This window comes from Thermomyces dupontii (assembly GCF_041956625.1).
Source record: "Thermomyces dupontii strain NRRL 2155 unplaced genomic scaffold VTN31scaffold_4, whole genome shotgun sequence".
NCBI lineage: Eukaryota > Fungi > Ascomycota > Eurotiomycetes > Eurotiales > Trichocomaceae > Thermomyces > Thermomyces dupontii.
The window spans coordinates 1-16249 of record NW_027192310.1 but is presented as its reverse complement, the minus strand read 5'-3'; the positions used below and the strand labels follow the sequence as shown (position 1 = coordinate 16249).

Here is a 16249-nt window from a genome sequence, read left to right as displayed (position 1 = left end):
TCATGACATCAATGATTCAACTAATAGTACACTGACAGCTTTTTTCTAAGGGTAGCAATGACACAATTAGCCCGTATGCACGTTGATATTTGGCGAATGAGTCCCCTGCTGCGCAAACTGTCGTTGGGCATGGAACTGCTGCTGTTGGTGTGCAGCAGGCTGTTGCGCGACTTGCGGGACCTGTTGTTGTTGATGCTGCGGCTGTTGTTGTTGTTGTTGTTGTTGCCATTGCTGTTGCCACTGTTGCTGCTGTTGTTGTTGAATTTGTTGGTGTTGCGGATGTTGTTGCTGCTGCTGCTGCTGCGGCTGCTGCTGTTGCTGTTGGCGTGATTGCAGCAGTCGCTGTTGCTCCTGCAGTCGCGAGGCTTCCCGCATCACTCGTGCGTTGTCAGGAGCTCCTTGAATTGGCACCCCTGGTCGCGCCATTTGTTGCTGCATGGCAGCTTGTGGACCTATTTTCATGGCCATCGCATTCACCGGAATGGGACTATTCATTGGTCTAGCACCCGGCATGCCTTGTATGGGCACGCCACTGGCGGCCATATTTGCTTTGATGGCCATCGCATTGGCGGGCATAGGGCTATTTACCGGTCTAGCATTCGCCATGCCTTGCATCGGCATGCCCCCAGCAGCAGCCATGTTAGCTCCAGCTGGAACCCCATTGGGAACCGCGTTGGCCATTGGCTGCGCGTTAGCCGACGGTACGGCACCAGGGTTCTGATTCGGATACCCAGCGGCGGCGACGGCTTGCTGATTTGGTAGTTGTTGCCCGGCGCGTTGAGCAGCGAGGGCCTGTGAGAGCGGAGACACGTCAATGGAAAAGTTCAAGTAAAGGGCGGTCCGGGGAAAGACACTTACACGCTGCTGCATGATCATTTGCCGCCGATACTCCTCTTGCTTTTCAAGGAGCTTCTTCTCCCGCTCGTACTTCAGGTTGCTCAGATCCATCGGATTCGTGGTTGGGATCTTGGGTTGATTTGCCTCGTTGACTTTGCGGACGGATGCAATATGCGTGACTTCAAGAAGCGTTAAAAGACAGCCGAATAATAAATCCAAGTATGTACTTACCATTCTGTTGCTTCTGCAACATTGCCTCACGCTTCTTGGCCAGCTTGCGCATCGCATCCAAAAGAGCGAGATGTCGGGTTGCCCGGCGTCGGTCGACCCGGATCGGCTGCGTAGTTTTCCTTCGGATCACGGCCTGCGCTTGAGGATTGCCTTGCTGGGCTGCCTGTTGTTGTTGTGCGGCTTGTTGTGCGAGTACCGTACGCTGGGCAGCTTCCAGACGTTGATAATACGTCCGGAAGTATTGGGTCTTGGTCATCTCAGCCGGCAAACCCTCGAGAGCAAGCCAGCGCTCGAAACACTCCCATGGCGTTCTTCGCTCCGCGCCGGACGTGAATTGTGATGGCGACGACAGACAGCTAGAGATGAGCGACCAGTTGTAGGAATACTCCTTGGCTAGGCGGCGCAACTCGTCGTCCTCCGCCGCCGTCCACTGGGACGACTGCCGAGATTTGAAGAATCCCACAGACGGCATCGGGTGCTCCGTAGGTGGTCGGAACGAATGGCCGGGAAGGATGCGATCCCGGAGAGGCTTGCTTTCCGGTTGAAAGAGCGCAACATCGGTCTGTTCCGGCCGAAGGTCGATTCTCTCCACCTCAACATCGTCACCGTATTGCTCATAATCATACCGACTCCGTTTTCGCCGTGGACCCTCTTCTCGGAATTTGATGCGACCAGTAGCGTACTTGGAAACAGGGAGAAGATCTGTCTTCCACTCAGAGTCTGGTGGCGCTTTGAACGCTGGCTGTTTTGAGTCCGGAGAGATCCCAACCGGGCTGTACAATGGAAGCTCTCCCAGCAATTTCTCAGCTGCAGGTGTGAAGTCCACCGAGAAGGTGAACTCATCTGACCCGAGAGAGAAGATGGCGGCTGGCGCTGCAGAGTCCGCGGCAGGGCCCCGAGGCTCGTCAGTGAAGCTTTCGCTACCTGATTCATCCTCAGTCGAGGGAACAAGATCCGGTGTGGGTTGCGATACGGGAACAGATTCATCCCATGTCTCATCCCTCGACGCCTCCATGTTCGTCTCCGACGAATTTGCAGGCACGGGTTTCACCGACGGTGCGATCTTGGCCCTCACCCGAAGCTGTGCACGCTGTTCTGGCTCACTGTTGACATATTCCGCGCACCAATCCGCACAACTCTTCGCAGCGGCAATCTTCCACTTCCTCTCTTCTCTGAAGTCGGTCCGCATCCACTTCATATGGTCCAACAGCACGTCCCAATGGGTGGCCTGGCGAGTGGGCTCAAGAGAGCGGCTCATCTGTCGCAGCGGCCAACGATGAGAATGCTGGAGGGAATAGATGCGGCGCAACGTGCGGCAGTCCATTTGTTCCTCGTAATCCAGGAAATGGTTCGATGTCGTTAGTGTTTTGCGGGCCGTCGCCAAGAGATTGCTCAAGGTTGCGCTGCGAGGCGGCGAGTATGCCTTGCTCTGGAAAAGGGTGAACATGTAATCTTGTTCTTCGTTCAACCCCATGCTCAGATCTCCGACATTCTGGCGAACCAGGTCACCGTCTGTCTTTGCGGAGGGAAGCTTGGGAAACACGACGGTTGACAGTTTGCTGCGCTCTTTCTCCCGCTCCTTCCTCTGTTTAATCCTTGCCGCCGAATCCGATGACCCGGTGTCCGAAACCGGTGTCATCCGACCAGACTCAGTCGGTGTCTTCTCAGGCTGAGCAGCCGGCTGTTTACGCGTCTCGCCAAGTATCTCCGAGACAGACTTGTGCCTGATAGCGCCAGAGGATACCCTCGTTGTCATCCTCTCGATGACAGGCTGGGTGGGTTGAGGGGCTGTACTTGGCGCTGCCTCCTTTCGAACGCTCTTGGGTGTCTCTGTTTCCGTTGGCTTTTTATCCACAGGCGCCTGCGCAGCGCCCTCTGCGAAATCCATCCGATCCGCGGTGGGCGTTGCCAGGGACGTTGTGGAGGCGACATCTTCCCGAATTACTTGGTTCGACAGCTGGGTTGCGCCGGGCTGCGGGCGGTCTCCAATCATCTTGCTCGCCGCCAAGACTTGCTGTGCGTTGAGGGACTGCGCCTCCTCTAGTTTGAGTTGCTCCTCAGGAGTCGTCGGTATCGGAGTCTGGAGAGGTTCCAGAGCCTTGTCGGTCGATATCTTGCCTAGATCGGCTGCAGGTTTGGCCGGTTTGGCAATTTTGCTTTCTGCGCCCTCAAGATCCTCGCCAGGACTGGTATCCGGCGAGGCGGGTGGAGGGACTGGTGTATTGGTAGAGTACTGACCGACAGAGGAGGCCGGAGACAAGGGTTGCTCTGAATATTGATTGATGCTGCCCAAGGCTAAAGATGGCCGCTTTTGCTTCCCTTGGGCGACAGGTCCATTTGGAACCGCCGGTGCAGCCACACCATTATCCGCCGTCCTCGCGATGGTCCCTGTCTCTTGCGGACTTGGTTGAGTGCGCGGAGACGATGTCGCGCATGGTGTAGTATGACCCTGGGTCTTCACGGGTGTTTCCGGCAGGGAGACACTGAATGCCTGAGGACCGTCGGCCTTGCCCGGCGGTGACACGGACGCAGCATGCTGTGTTGGGATTGCCGTCGCGGGTCGCGGTGTTTCGCCGTTCGTAGGAGCGGTGCAGAGCATGCTCCCCGTGGCATTTGCATTGTTTGTCTGTTCCAAAGCCAATGACGTCGACTTCGGTATCATTTGCGTCGGAAGCGCGGCATCTGTTGCTTGCTGATCGCTTACAGCCTTAGGTGCAGATGTCGAATCGGCGGGCGCGACATCATGTTCCTGCCGACGCGCAAGAATCGCGGCATAGTCGGGGAGCGGCGGGAGGGTAGCTTCGTCAAAGGTGCGACCTCTGGTGAGCATCCGCAGTTAGCCGTGGATCCCGAAGGCACGACGCCTCGTACGACGTATAGACAAATAATGTACATATAAATATATATTTGCATATATATTTATACATAATTATACATTTGTAAGTGGACAAAAGCACGGTCAGAACATACTTGGTGAGGTCGTTGGCGTCGAGGAAAGCCTGTTCTTTTTGCTGGTAGATCGGATCGCCGGTCGCGCTCTCGGTCGCACACCCGACGGTCGCAAAGTACAGCTCGCTCAATTTTCGCTTTCGCGACGACAAACAACGCCTAAAATTCACGGTAAGCGACAAATCGACCCTCTGGCGAACGCTGAATAAGATAAATCGGTCGGAAAAAATTTTTACGTACGCGATCTCATCGTTCTTGGATCGGAGCAGCTCGTCACGGAGCATCGAGTCTATCTCGACCACGCGTCATCCGATTAACGCGTGGGAAAAAGGAACAAAGGAATAAAAGCGATCATTCAGACCGAAAAAATCAATTTGAATCGATGAAAAGGGGTGAGAAAGCGACGATTTGCGATGCAGGGCTAGTCGGGGGGACGTGGACAAGACACGAGATGTCACCGGGTTCTCAGGCAAGGCGGGTTACGGGATTGGTGCTTTGGCCCAGGGTAAGGGTGAAAGGGAGAGACGACTGGCATTGTGGCCTGGGGCATCAAGGCAGGAATTCGACATTTTCGTCTGGTGATGACTCAGCATTCCGGGGTTTTGTGACGCCGAACTCCGGCGGTGAGGAGCGGCAGAATTGCTGTCCATGAAAAAAAGTCGACGGAATTTCTGACGGGAGTCTTGCTCCTTTGCAATGGTATAGAACGGTACTGGGTTGACAATGGCTAAGCGAAAGAGAGAACCCGATCAGCCGGATCGCAAGGACGTCGAGGAACAGCCCAGGAAGGCTGTCAAGCCCGACGTGGAAGCAGAGTCATCGACGGGCGCCGGAGCACTCACCATCCAAATCGTCACAGGCTCCTACGAACGAGTCCTCCATGGATTCACAGCCACCTTGCCGGCAAAACCCTCGCTGGGGAAAGGTTCTAAGAGGGACAGTTCGAAGGAGTTGTCTGTCCAGTTCGCAGATACATTCTTGTTTCAGGCGCATCGATCTGCGATCCGAGCTCTAGCGGTCTCGCCTCTGACTGAGCCAGACGCTGCTCAGCCGCAGAAGCTGATTCTGGCCAGTGGCGGCACGGATGAGCGTGTCAACCTGTATTCTCTGTCGGCTGCCCCGCCTGTAGTTGACGAACGATTTCCCTCAGTCCCGACACTTGCTGGCAACAAGATCCTTGAGAACCCCGGAAACCGAGAACTAGGGTCGCTACTTCACCACTCGTCCACCATCACAAAACTCTATTTTCCTACAAAATCGAAGCTGCTGGCAGCAAGCGAAGACAACACCATTTCGGTCGTTCGGACGAGGGATTGGACGGTGGTATCGACGATAAAGGCCCCTCGTCCAAAACCGCAAGGACGGCCTTCTGGCGACACGGCGCCGCCTGGTCAGAGTCCTGCTGGCATCAATGACTTCGCCGTCCACCCCAGCATGAAACTCATGATTAGCGTGGGTCGCGGAGAGAAATGCATGCGGCTCTGGAACTTGGTGACCGGCAAGAAAGCCGGTGTATTGAATTTCAGCAAGGATCTTTTGCAGAGTATGAGGGAAGGCCGTCACGGGACGGGAGAAGGTCGCGCGATTGTTTGGAGCGCGGACGGGGAGGAATTTGCGGTGGCCTTTGAGTGGGGAGTCGCCGTGTTTGGCGTGGTACGTTTGCGCTACCTCCGTTCATACTGGAACGATTCTGGAAACTGATGTGCTCAGGACTCCATCGCCAAATGCCGGGCCGTTCCCTCGCGGCCCACAAAGGTTCATCGAATTCGATACTTTACGTTTGGTTCCAGCGAAGGGGACAAACGCGAGTTCCTTGCCGTTTCGACAGAGGACGGCCGCGTTCTTTTCTATTCAACTCGCTCCCCACGCAAGTCCAAGGATACAGATACAGAGTCCAGCATTCCCGACGCTGAACTTTACGCTCAGGTCGGAGGCAAAGCCAGTGGACTCAGTGGTCGAGTCAAGGATTTTGAAATCCTGAACCTGGCGCGTAATGAGGCTTGGAAGGACCATTACCTGTTAGTGACCTGTGGTAGTGACGGGGCGGTTCGGCTTTGGTCATTACGAGCTGAAGAGTTCCGCGCCGCTGAATCTGAGAGCTCCGATGCCCAGGGCGAGACCCGCCAGATCGGGACGCTGCTCGATACGTACGAGACTGGCGACCGGATTACCTGCATGGTAGCCTTTGTGATGCAGCAGCCGCAAGAACCGGTGGTTGATGAGGAGTCGGAGTTTGAGTCAGAGGCTGGTGCGGATAATGAGTCTAGCAGTGACGACGAAGACAGTGATTGATGTACAGTCTGCCATGAGCATGATACCCTAACGAGAAACCCTTTCGTTCGTGGAGAGCAAATCATGGTCGTCAGGGGCAGAAGCACATGCATTGGTTTCTTGTGCGTAGGCCATTGTGCAACAGCTTGGGCTTTCTGTATTTTTTGAACAGTGCATACTCCAAGAATTTTCTCGTACTCCAACTTGGACTTTTTATTTCTTCGGGACTGAACTTGAACTGTATGTACCTATATAGAGGTAGGTAAAAAGCAGAGAAGGATGAAGTTGAATAATAATGCTGCAATTGGGAAGCATGGAGGTTGGAGTGAGGAAAGAGCGATGCACACAAATCACAACGGGCAGGAACCCCACCGCCCAATTTTGTCATCGAAAAATAAAAATCAAAAACGGACTTCAAATCAAGTGACTTTTTTTGATTTTCGGTTGTGGAAAACAAAATAGGTTCAACAAGACGAATAAAAAAAAAATATCTCAGCTACGAGCCGAATACTTGACAGACATCGCTGATTTTTTCTTGATTCGCCCATCGCGTCCCCGCAATCATGGCGACCAACGGCGATTTCTCCGACGACGAGTCGCAGCCCGGCTCGCCCGTTGACGTTAACGAGAATGAGGAAGAGGTCGAGGAGCCGGAGCCGCAAGAACAGGAAGACTCCACGGAGAAGCCACTGAAGCCCGCGCTGAAGAAGAGCCCGGCTCCGCCGCCGCAGCAACAACAACCCAAGCGGCCCAAGCTGCCCGAGCAGCCAGATCCGTCGACAGTGGACTTCTCGAAGTTGACGCCACTGTCACCCGAGATCATTGCCCGTCAGGCGACCATCAACATCGGTACCATCGGGCACGTCGCCCACGGGAAATCGACGGTAGTCAAAGCCATTTCGGAAGTGCAGACGGTCCGGTTCAAGAACGAGCTGGAGCGAAACATTACGATCAAGCTGGGTTATGCCAATGCCAAGATCTACAAGTGCGATAACCCAGAATGCCCGCGGCCGACGTGTTACAAGAGTTACAAGAGCGAGAAGGAGATTGATCCTCCGTGCGAGCGAGAGGGCTGCACGGGGACGTATCGTCTCTTGCGACATGTCTCGTACGTTCTCACTCGTTCCGTTCTGCGAGATTGGAAAGCAAAGCTGACCCCAACATAGATTTGTTGACTGCCCGGGTCACGACATTCTCATGAGCACCATGCTTTCGGGCGCCGCCGTCATGGATGCGGCGTTGTTGCTGATTGCCGGGAATGAAACGTGCCCGCAGCCGCAGACATCGGAGCACTTGGCTGCAATCGAGATCATGAAGCTGAGCCACATCATTATTTTGCAGAACAAGGTCGATCTGATGCGGGAAGAGGGCGCGCTGCAACACTACCAGTCGATCCTGAAGTTCATTCGAGGAACGGTTGCGGACAAGTCGCCTATCATCCCCATTTCTGCTCAGCTCAAGTACAACATCGACGCGGTCAACGAGCACCTGGTGACACACATTCCCGTCCCTGTGCGCGACTTCACCGCCGCGCCTCACATGATTGTGATCCGATCGTTCGATGTGAACAAGCCGGGTGCAGAGATCGACGACCTCAAGGGCGGTGTCGCGGGCGGTTCGATCTTGACCGGCGTACTGAAGCTCAACGACGAGATTGAGATTCGACCCGGTCTGGTGACCAAGGACGAAAGCGGCCGGATCCAATGCCGACCGATCTTCTCGCGGGTTGTGTCGCTCTTCGCCGAGCACAACGACCTCAAATTCGCCGTGCCCGGTGGTCTGATCGGTGTTGGCACACGCGTCGACCCGACTCTCTGCCGAGCAGACCGTCTGGTCGGCTTCGTGCTGGGTCTGCGGGGCAAGTTGCCGGCCATCTATACGGAGCTGGAGGTCAACTACTTCCTGCTGCGCCGACTGCTGGGTGTCAAGTCCGCGGACGGCAAGCAGGCCAAGGTCGCCAAGCTGTCGAAGAACGAAGTGTTGATGGTCAATATCGGCTCGACGGCGACGGGCGCCAAGGTTGCGGGTGTCAAGGCCGATGCGGCCAAGCTGATCCTGACGCACCCGGCCTGCACGGAGATTGGCGAGAAGATCGCCATCAGCCGGCGGATCGAGAAGCACTGGCGGTTGATTGGGTGGGCAAACATCGTAGCGTAAGTGTCGATTTCGCCATAGGGATGAATCTCTCCTAACATTATTGCTAGGGGAACGACCTTGGAGCCAATCATGGATTAGATGTTCTGAGTGTTGTTTTCGTTCGATGTCCTGGTGTCATGCCTGTAGCTACAGAGCAACGAATACACTTTTTAGAGATGACCGCAAACCGTGACATGGTTTCAACATTGGACGTAGATTCTGTCAATCCAGCGTAACTTATTTCACAATGCTCGTATCCCTGTAAGTTTTCGATTTCTACAGTACACCCACGATCCCCTTCCCTGAAAAAAGATCCTCGTTCAGAAATAATGTACAAATAAACATTGAAACCCCAATCCAAAAGGTAAAAGACATCCAAACCAATTACCAACTCATTGTCTTTCTCTTCTTCGCCCTTCTCCTCTTCAGAATATTCCTCCCCCCACGCGTCTTCACTCGAGCCAGGAACCCATGCCGCCGCTTCTGCACCAATCGCGACGGGTTATACGTATCGCGCTTCGCAGCGAGGTGTGCGGAGGCCGAGAATGCTCTACTCTGAATGGGAGACGAGAATGACGGCCGCAAAAGGCTTGATGTCCATGTCGATGCCATTGTTGTTGTTGTTGTTGTTGTTGTTGTTGCTGCTGCCAATGGACGGGATGGTGCTCTGGCGGCGAGATGGGAGAGTGTTCTAGTTCTTCGTCTCCATTAGAAAATGGTCCCGCTACCTGACTGAGGTATTATATGGGATGATGTCGTTGAATGATTTACCTGGACGGTGACACTGCGACTCGAACTGCTGCCGCCGCCATTGCGGAAGTCGGCAATGGGCGCATGAATGCCGCCCTCGTGCAACGGAGGAGGGATAGCATGTTGGCGACTGTGGACGGCAATTCCCTGTCGCGAGAGCGTCGTGTGATGTCGGCTTCAATTGATTCAAAGTCCGCGGAGGACAAAAAGTTGTTCTTCCAGTCGGACCTTGAATCGCCAAGACGGACCTTCTTAAAACAGAAAGTCGGCGGTGCCGCTTTAACACCTCCGCCATTGTTGATTTGCCAATGTGGTCACGTGGAAGAAAGCAGAATCTCTAAAGCAGCGACAGCATGTTTCTAATCGGGAAGGTCAGTTTCTATCAATTTACGTAACTATCAAGCAGCTCGTTATCTTTGAAAAAAGTTCAAGACTGTCGCCGGTTCACGACTAAAACACTCGACGATAATGACTCCGGCTCTCCGAAATCAATGCTGACACATACTTCTTAATTTATCAACTGCATTCAACCTTGTCAACGTAGAAAAAAAAAAAAAAAAATCCGAAAATGACGTCCAACCCAACACCTCTCCCCCCAACATCCATCCTCGCCAGCAAACCCATCAGCCAGTCCGCCGCGCACGAATTCCTCCGCACCTTCCTCGACCGCGCCGACAACGATGCCTCGCTGCAGCCCAATGCGCTCATCACCGAAAAGGGCCCTGTGTCGCGCACCGCGACCGCCGCGGCGCCGAATCTCGCGCTGCATAATCTGAAGCGCGTCCAGGCCGGGTTGGCCGGTGAAGTCCTGGGGCGGGATTTGAGTTCATTAGCCCCTCCAGGAGGAAATGGTACTGTCGATGACTCTGCGGATATGTGGGAAGAGAGGAGGAAGCAGGAACGCACGGGATGGGAGGAGGAGGAGGAGGGTAGTTCTGTCAATGCCGGGACAGTTGCTGTGAATGGCGAAGTCGATGAGGATCAGGCCGCTGGTACTTCTGCGTCGACAAAGAAATTGGACAAGGAGGAGCGAAAGAGACTGAAGAAGGAACGCAGAAAGGCGGAGAAAAAGGCGAGAAGGGAACAGACGAAACAGGCAAAGGACGCCGGGGCTGGGGAGGACGAGGATGACGATGATGAGTGAACGTATCCTTTAGCATGGAGTTATTTTTTTTTTTCGTTTTTTTTTTTTTTTTTTTTTTTTTTTTTTTTTTTTTTTTTTTTTTTTTTTTTTTTTTTTTATTAGAGGCTTGGGTTTGGATGGAGTTCGGTGTTGGGATGACATTAATAATTCTTTTGTCCATATTACGACCCTCTTTCTTAGGTTGGATACTGCAATGTAATATTTTACAGCTCCCGATCGGCTGCCTTGACGGGCTTCTCGCTATCCTGCTCCTTCTTTGAGTCCCGACCTTTCCAACCCAGAGCCGCCAGCCGCTCCGTCAAGATCGGGTGGGAGTAGTGGTAGCTGGCGTACATCCAGTCGGCATCCATGGTGCTCAAGTTCTGAATCTGAAGCTTGAGCAACGACGTGGCGAGCAAGTTCGCGTAGCCTAGCTTGGCGGCGAACGCATCTGATCAATCCGTCAGCACGGTACCTTCATAAAAATATACCGGCTACGTACCCGCTTGGAACTCAAACTTCCGGCTCAAAATGTTCATGAGCAACTTGACAACCGCATCCATCGGGGCCAGGGCATCCGAGAACAGCAAGAAACCAATCATGATTGGCTTCTCATCAAAGAACCCAAACGCCTCGTACAGAGAGTTATTATTGATGAACGCAGTGAAAAGCGCAAAGATGTAGAACATGTGGAACTGCGACAGTCAATCAGATACAATCAAAAAAATCAGGGTCCATCCCGCACGAACCTGCGCAATGCCGAACAACTTCGTCGTGTGGCCGAGTTTCCAGTGCCCCAGCTCGTGACTCAACACGGCCACAACCTCGTCCGGCTCACTCTTCTCCATCAGCGTGTCGTAGATAACGATATGCTTCTTCCACGGCAGCCCGTAAAAGTACGCATTGCTGTGCGCGCTGCGCTTGCTGCCGTCGATCGAGTAAATCTCATGCAGGGGGAAGTTCAGCTTCTGCGCCAATCCCTCAACACCGGTCTTGATCGGTCCGGGTTCCAGGGGAGACAGCTTGTTGAACAGAGGCAGAATGACAATCGGGTAGATCGTGATCATGAACACCTGCACAACGATGCTGAAGATCCACAGGTAGTAAAAGAATTCGTTACCGGTCTTCTGGATAATCTTCAGCACCGCGGCCATGATCGGGCCACCCAGGACGATGCTCAGGATTTGCCCCTTGACCAGATCCGACACCCAGAGCTTCAGCGTCTGCTTGTTGAAGCCAAACTTTTCCTCCAGGACAAACGTGTTGTAGTACGACACCGGCAGCGACAGCAGCGTGGTCACCAGATTGAACCCAAAGAAGAACAGCAACGTATGTCCAATCTCCCCCTGGAACCACGCCGGGAAGTACCGAACCAGCCATACGCCCGTCAGCCCCCAGAGCTTCGGCAGGAAGTCCTTGTAGATGATGACCAGATTCTGAACCTGACTGTAGAGACCCGACACGAAACCGAACTTTGCCTTTGCGCGGCCATATGCCTGGAGTCATAGACGTTAGCTTTGAAAGTGCCTTTTTACCAAAAATAACAATGGAGTGGACATACTTGGCTATCCTGAAAAACCTTGTCCGAAACCTCACCCTCTAGCACTTTCGGTGGCTTGGTCCTTTTCAGAACGCTGTACTGGCGAAGAGACAGAAGCCCTTCCAGGACAAATTGGCCGAGCGAGAAGCCGACCAGCACCGTCTTCCACGGGAAGAGCGGGCGGTCCAAGAAGCGCGCCAGCGCCTACACAAAGTTAGTCTTTCTATGAAACACTGTGCGTAAGCTTCTAACAGTGAAACTTACCTGTAAAATGCTGTTCATGGCTGCTTTGGTCTCTCAGCAAAGGAACGTCAATTGCTTGCTCTGCGGCTGCGTGTCATCATTCGCGCCGGCAACCCGGACGTGTTGGTGTTTGCATTGTTTGGCTAGTTTGTGTTCTTTGTTTCCGCCACAAGTAGGGATAGGGTTAGGGTAAACATCTTTATCCTTGCCCGATAGCTTTGACCAGTTGACCTCAGCTGGAAAGGCCAAAATCAACCGTGATAGAGTCGAGTCTACATGTAGTCTATCAGACTGCTACCATGACCTCTCTACTATGACATGACGCCCCACGGCCCGAATCGTAACATCGTGGCATCTCATAACAATTTATGCTGGCATTCAATCGTCCTCGTCCTCGTCCGATCCAACGTCGGATACTTCCTCGAATTCCTCGTCTTCATCTTCGTCCTCGTCATCGTCTATGTCATCACCAAGCTTGAGCCCGTAGTCGTCTTCGAAATCCTTAAGTGGTCGAACTTTGGGAGTGAAGCCGGAGGACTCTAGACCTCGTTTGATTGTCTGTGAACGGAGTGAGTCTGAATCCAGTACAACGAAAGATAAACATGACAGAACATACCTCTTCGATAACAGGAGCACATGTTACAATCAGATTCGACCGGTTCGGGTCGAAGAGCGGCATGATGGTCGTTCGAAGAGCGTCCTTGACTTCATCGACAGTGATCTCACGGACCCTCTTCAAAGTACGCTCTTTGTAGTCGCTTGGCAGATTGCGCACCACCTGGCGAATAAAGCTTCCCTGCGCCGCACTAGCGACCGTGGCTTGCTCGTTCGCGAAGCTCACAACGATGCTGCTAATGGCGCCTTCCAGCATGAGCGAGTCGAATGGCACTTTGCCATGGAGATAGTCATTGACGATATTCTTGCCCGCCTCAAACGCTTTATGCGCATTCGGCGATCGGTATACGTCGAAGTTGACCGTTCCAAGATCCACGTTGCAATTGAAATTCGCGCCGTACGCGAGTCCCGTGCCCCGAACGGCAACCCAGAGTGGTCCCTCAACGGCATTCATGTACGCAACCGCAACGAGCAACGCGGGCAAGTTGGGGTCTTCGTACGAGCCTACACCCTTGGCAGTGGCATAGGCGAAGGAAGAGTCTATTGTCGGCATTGGCACGACGTACGAAACCCTGCCTAGATTCTTGCCGGCTTCGCTGAACATCGCTTGCCGGTTCGTGATTGGCCGCAACTCCCCGGACGGGGTACCAAGGCTCTCAATGAATGGCTTCCATGAAGAGACTGGGTTTTCCAGCTTCTTCAGGTCGGCAATGACCAGGACGCGAAGGTTCTCCAGCCGGAACAGGGATTTCCGAATCTCCTCCATTCGCGAAATCACCGCCTCTGGGTCCGTGGCTAGAAGCTTCTTGATACGCTTCAAATAGCGAGCCTTGACTAGCGTGCTCCGGGCTCGGGAGATGGATTCTTGCGCATAGTGAACCATGACAAAGACCGCGACCAGCATGTCATCGCCACTGCGCTTTGCGTCCGGCACATCTGCTAGTAACCGGGTAACGATCGATTGGAGTCGCTCCACATCCAGGATCAAGTTCCACGTAAGTTCCTTGAGCCAGGCAATTGCCGTGCTGTATTTCTCGACCTCGACCTGGAATGTAACTCGAAGCATCTCGGGATTGCCCAGGCTTCTTGCCCCTCCCATGGAATACCCAACGGTATCCCTCTCCAGCTCCACGACGACCTGCTCAAACTCGATCCTCTGGCCATCCCTCCGAATCGGGCTGTTGAAGAACGCCTCTGTGTAGACCGCCAACAGCGGCCGAAGCTGAATAGGTACGTCTTGCGCGGAGATTAGGACAGTCAGTTGAACAAAGTTGCTGTCAATATGCTCAAAATGGAGGAACAAGGGTGTGTCAGTGGCATCCGCTTCGATGATATTCTGGACTTCATTTTCCGGCCGCCCTGACCTCAACGCCGGCCCGGCTTTTGCAGTCGTTGTGTTGATGAAATGGATGGTTTCTGTTGCCGGCACCTTGAATTGAGCCAGCATCTCCCTAGGGATTTCTTTGTCATTCTCTGCCTTGGCCTTTTCCAGCTTTTCCGCCAGTTCCTTGAGTCCCTTCTCTCCGAGCCGCTTTCTTTGCTCAGCCACTCTTTCCTCCTCGCTGATTTTCAATTTTCTCGACAACTCAGCCGACGGCACACCCAAGATGGAGACATGCGGGGCATCAGCAATCCATTTCTTGATGAATTCTTTCCACTCTGCCTCTGACCATGACTCGAGCACATCGTATTCTTTCAGAGTTGCAACATCAAGCAATGTCGACCCATTCCGCTTGCCGTACAGGAAATCATAGATGACGTACTCAGCAAAGGATGAGGCCGAGCTTTCTGTAGAAAATTTCCAGCTTCGTTTGTGTCGGCGGATACACTCACGCAAGTACTCCATGTCCAGTGGCTTATCCATAGCTTCATGGAGAACCTCAAAGAATCTCTTCTCAACTCGTTCCAGGTTCTCCGTTGCAACGCTTGTCAGTGTGAATCTGATTTCAATGCTTGGGCGGTCTTCCGTGGAGAAGTAGACGGCACTGGCGACTTGTTCCTTTTCGACCAATGTGTTTTCCAGAACGGTAGCAGAAGATCCGGCAAGGTAGAGCAGCACGACGTTGAGGGCGCCGCCTATTCCAACGTCAGCAAAGGTCCCCTCAGCAACCGGGTTTGATCAAACACACCTTGTACCGGATCCGTGCAGTCCGGACCAAGGAAACGAATCTCAATCTCGCCAAAGGATTCGTCTTCCTCGGGAAACTCAACCCTTTGGACAACCGACTCCTTGAGCGGAGGGGCCAGATTTGACTCAACCCAGGGACGTTTAAATGGAGCATCGGGACTGGGTACGATGTCCAGTATGGTGCTCTCAAAGGCATCCAACTTTTCCAGCAGATCATCATGGTCTACTTCACCGGTAATGATCACGCAGAGATTCTTTGGCTGATACATCTCACGGTGAAAGGCACGGATTCTGTCGGCCGTGAGAACCCGCAGCTGCTCCATCATGCCTCCCGTCTCGTAGCGAAAGCCGACCCCTTCCGGGTAGAGCAGGCGGCGCGCTTGGAGGTCGATCAACTCCGACTGGGTGTTTTGGACGCCCTGCATCTCTGAATAGACAACACCCGCGTCATTACCGTTGCCATCGATGTGGTGCACCTCTGTATAGCAGCCCGCATCCGTCAATGTGGGCGCAAGCACGTGCTCCAGGTACACGGGGAGAATCTGAGCGAATCCTGCCCAGCCCGCTGTGTCCAGAGTATAGGCCGTGTGATCGGTCGCGGTCCAGGCATTGGTGTTCGAGTAGGATCTCGTAGCTAGCTTATCGAGGAAGCCTTTGCGACTATAAGTCCTCGAGCCCATGAAGCATAGGTGCTCCAGGGTATGCGGAGCTCCCGAGTCATCGTGAATCTCGGTTGCCAGCACAAAATAACCATGAACTTTTGGTCCTTTCTGGTCAATGACCACTACTCGCATGCCCGTCCTCTGCGATTCATACTGGGTGAACTGGCTGACAGAGTACTCGGGGGTGAACCTCTGCAGCAGCCGGAAATGGCCTTTGACATTCTCCACGGGTGCCATCTTGTTCTGGTAAATCCGGCCCAAAACCGATCCGAAGTGGCGTGGAGAATGGCCCATCCGGGGAATTATGCCTACAGGCACGAGGATCAGAAGCGTCAGTCCCAATGTAACAACATTCTCAAAACAACCCGCGGAGAGATCTGATTGTAGATTTCCAAAGATGGTAAGCTGACGACAGTATCACTACATGTGATACGGAAGCTGCAGCTAACTATGGTCGAATCAAAACTTTGGCAAACGAGCTGGGGAATCCGACTCAGAAACAGTCCAGTCGGTACAGGCCTTTTTTCTTATTCCAGCGAGGGGTCTGAGGAGGGGCAGAGCAACGCGAATGCTGTCGGGGACCAACACTCACCTTGCAAATCGACACAGCGACCCCAAAGAGTCCCAGCGGGTGGACCAGAGAGCAGCAATGCAGGGTGCTTGCACTCTCTTGGACCCTTGATGGACGCTCCGATTCAACGCCGACTTTTGCTCTTGAACGACACGGGTCGATCACGTGATGGACATGTGGGCAGTAAGTGTGC

At 53.6% G+C, this 16249-nt stretch overlaps 7 protein-coding genes across 7 annotated transcripts; 3 read left to right on the top strand and 4 right to left on the bottom strand.

Annotated features, from left to right (window-relative positions):
* Positions 1-66: 66 nt before the first annotated feature.
* On the bottom strand, positions 67-4301 carry VTN31DRAFT_4499 (uncharacterized protein; the record flags this gene model as incomplete). Its single annotated transcript, XM_069404893.1, has 5 exons — positions 67-792; positions 859-1016; positions 1069-3887; positions 4039-4176; positions 4258-4301. 5 exons carry the CDS (start codon positions 4299-4301, stop codon positions 67-69), a joined length of 3885 nt encoding a protein of 1294 aa, XP_069260012.1.
* A 439-nt stretch (positions 4302-4740) lies between these two features.
* Positions 4741-6309, top strand: VTN31DRAFT_4498 (uncharacterized protein; the record flags this gene model as incomplete). Its single annotated transcript, XM_069404892.1, has 2 exons — positions 4741-5670; positions 5728-6309. The coding sequence occupies 2 exons, from the start codon at positions 4741-4743 to the stop codon at positions 6307-6309; spliced, it is 1512 nt and encodes a 503-aa protein (XP_069260011.1).
* A 542-nt stretch (positions 6310-6851) lies between these two features.
* On the top strand, positions 6852-8523 carry VTN31DRAFT_4497 (uncharacterized protein; the record flags this gene model as incomplete). Its single annotated transcript, XM_069404891.1, has 3 exons — positions 6852-7396; positions 7455-8441; positions 8493-8523. 3 exons carry the CDS (start codon positions 6852-6854, stop codon positions 8521-8523), a joined length of 1563 nt encoding a protein of 520 aa, XP_069260010.1.
* Positions 8524-8808: 285 nt separating this feature from the next.
* Positions 8809-9296, bottom strand: VTN31DRAFT_4496 (mitochondrial 54S ribosomal protein bL34m; the record flags this gene model as incomplete). The annotated part of the gene is made up of 2 exons (XM_069404890.1): positions 8809-9121; positions 9196-9296. 2 exons carry the CDS (start codon positions 9294-9296, stop codon positions 8809-8811), a joined length of 414 nt encoding a protein of 137 aa, XP_069260009.1.
* A 446-nt stretch (positions 9297-9742) lies between these two features.
* Positions 9743-10318, top strand: VTN31DRAFT_4495 (uncharacterized protein; the record flags this gene model as incomplete). The annotated part of the gene is made up of 1 exon (XM_069404889.1): positions 9743-10318. One exon carries the CDS (start codon positions 9743-9745, stop codon positions 10316-10318), a length of 576 nt encoding a protein of 191 aa, XP_069260008.1.
* Positions 10319-10521: 203 nt separating this feature from the next.
* VTN31DRAFT_4494 (uncharacterized protein) lies at positions 10522-12119 on the bottom strand (the record flags this gene model as incomplete). The annotated part of the gene is made up of 5 exons (XM_069404888.1): positions 10522-10748; positions 10800-10992; positions 11047-11793; positions 11859-12041; positions 12102-12119. The coding sequence occupies 5 exons, from the start codon at positions 12117-12119 to the stop codon at positions 10522-10524; spliced, it is 1368 nt and encodes a 455-aa protein (XP_069260007.1).
* Positions 12120-12458: 339 nt separating this feature from the next.
* Positions 12459-15722, bottom strand: VTN31DRAFT_4493 (uncharacterized protein; the record flags this gene model as incomplete). The annotated part of the gene is made up of 3 exons (XM_069404887.1): positions 12459-12638; positions 12697-14771; positions 14825-15722. 3 exons carry the CDS (start codon positions 15720-15722, stop codon positions 12459-12461), a joined length of 3153 nt encoding a protein of 1050 aa, XP_069260006.1.
* Positions 15723-16249: the final 527 nt, after the last annotated feature.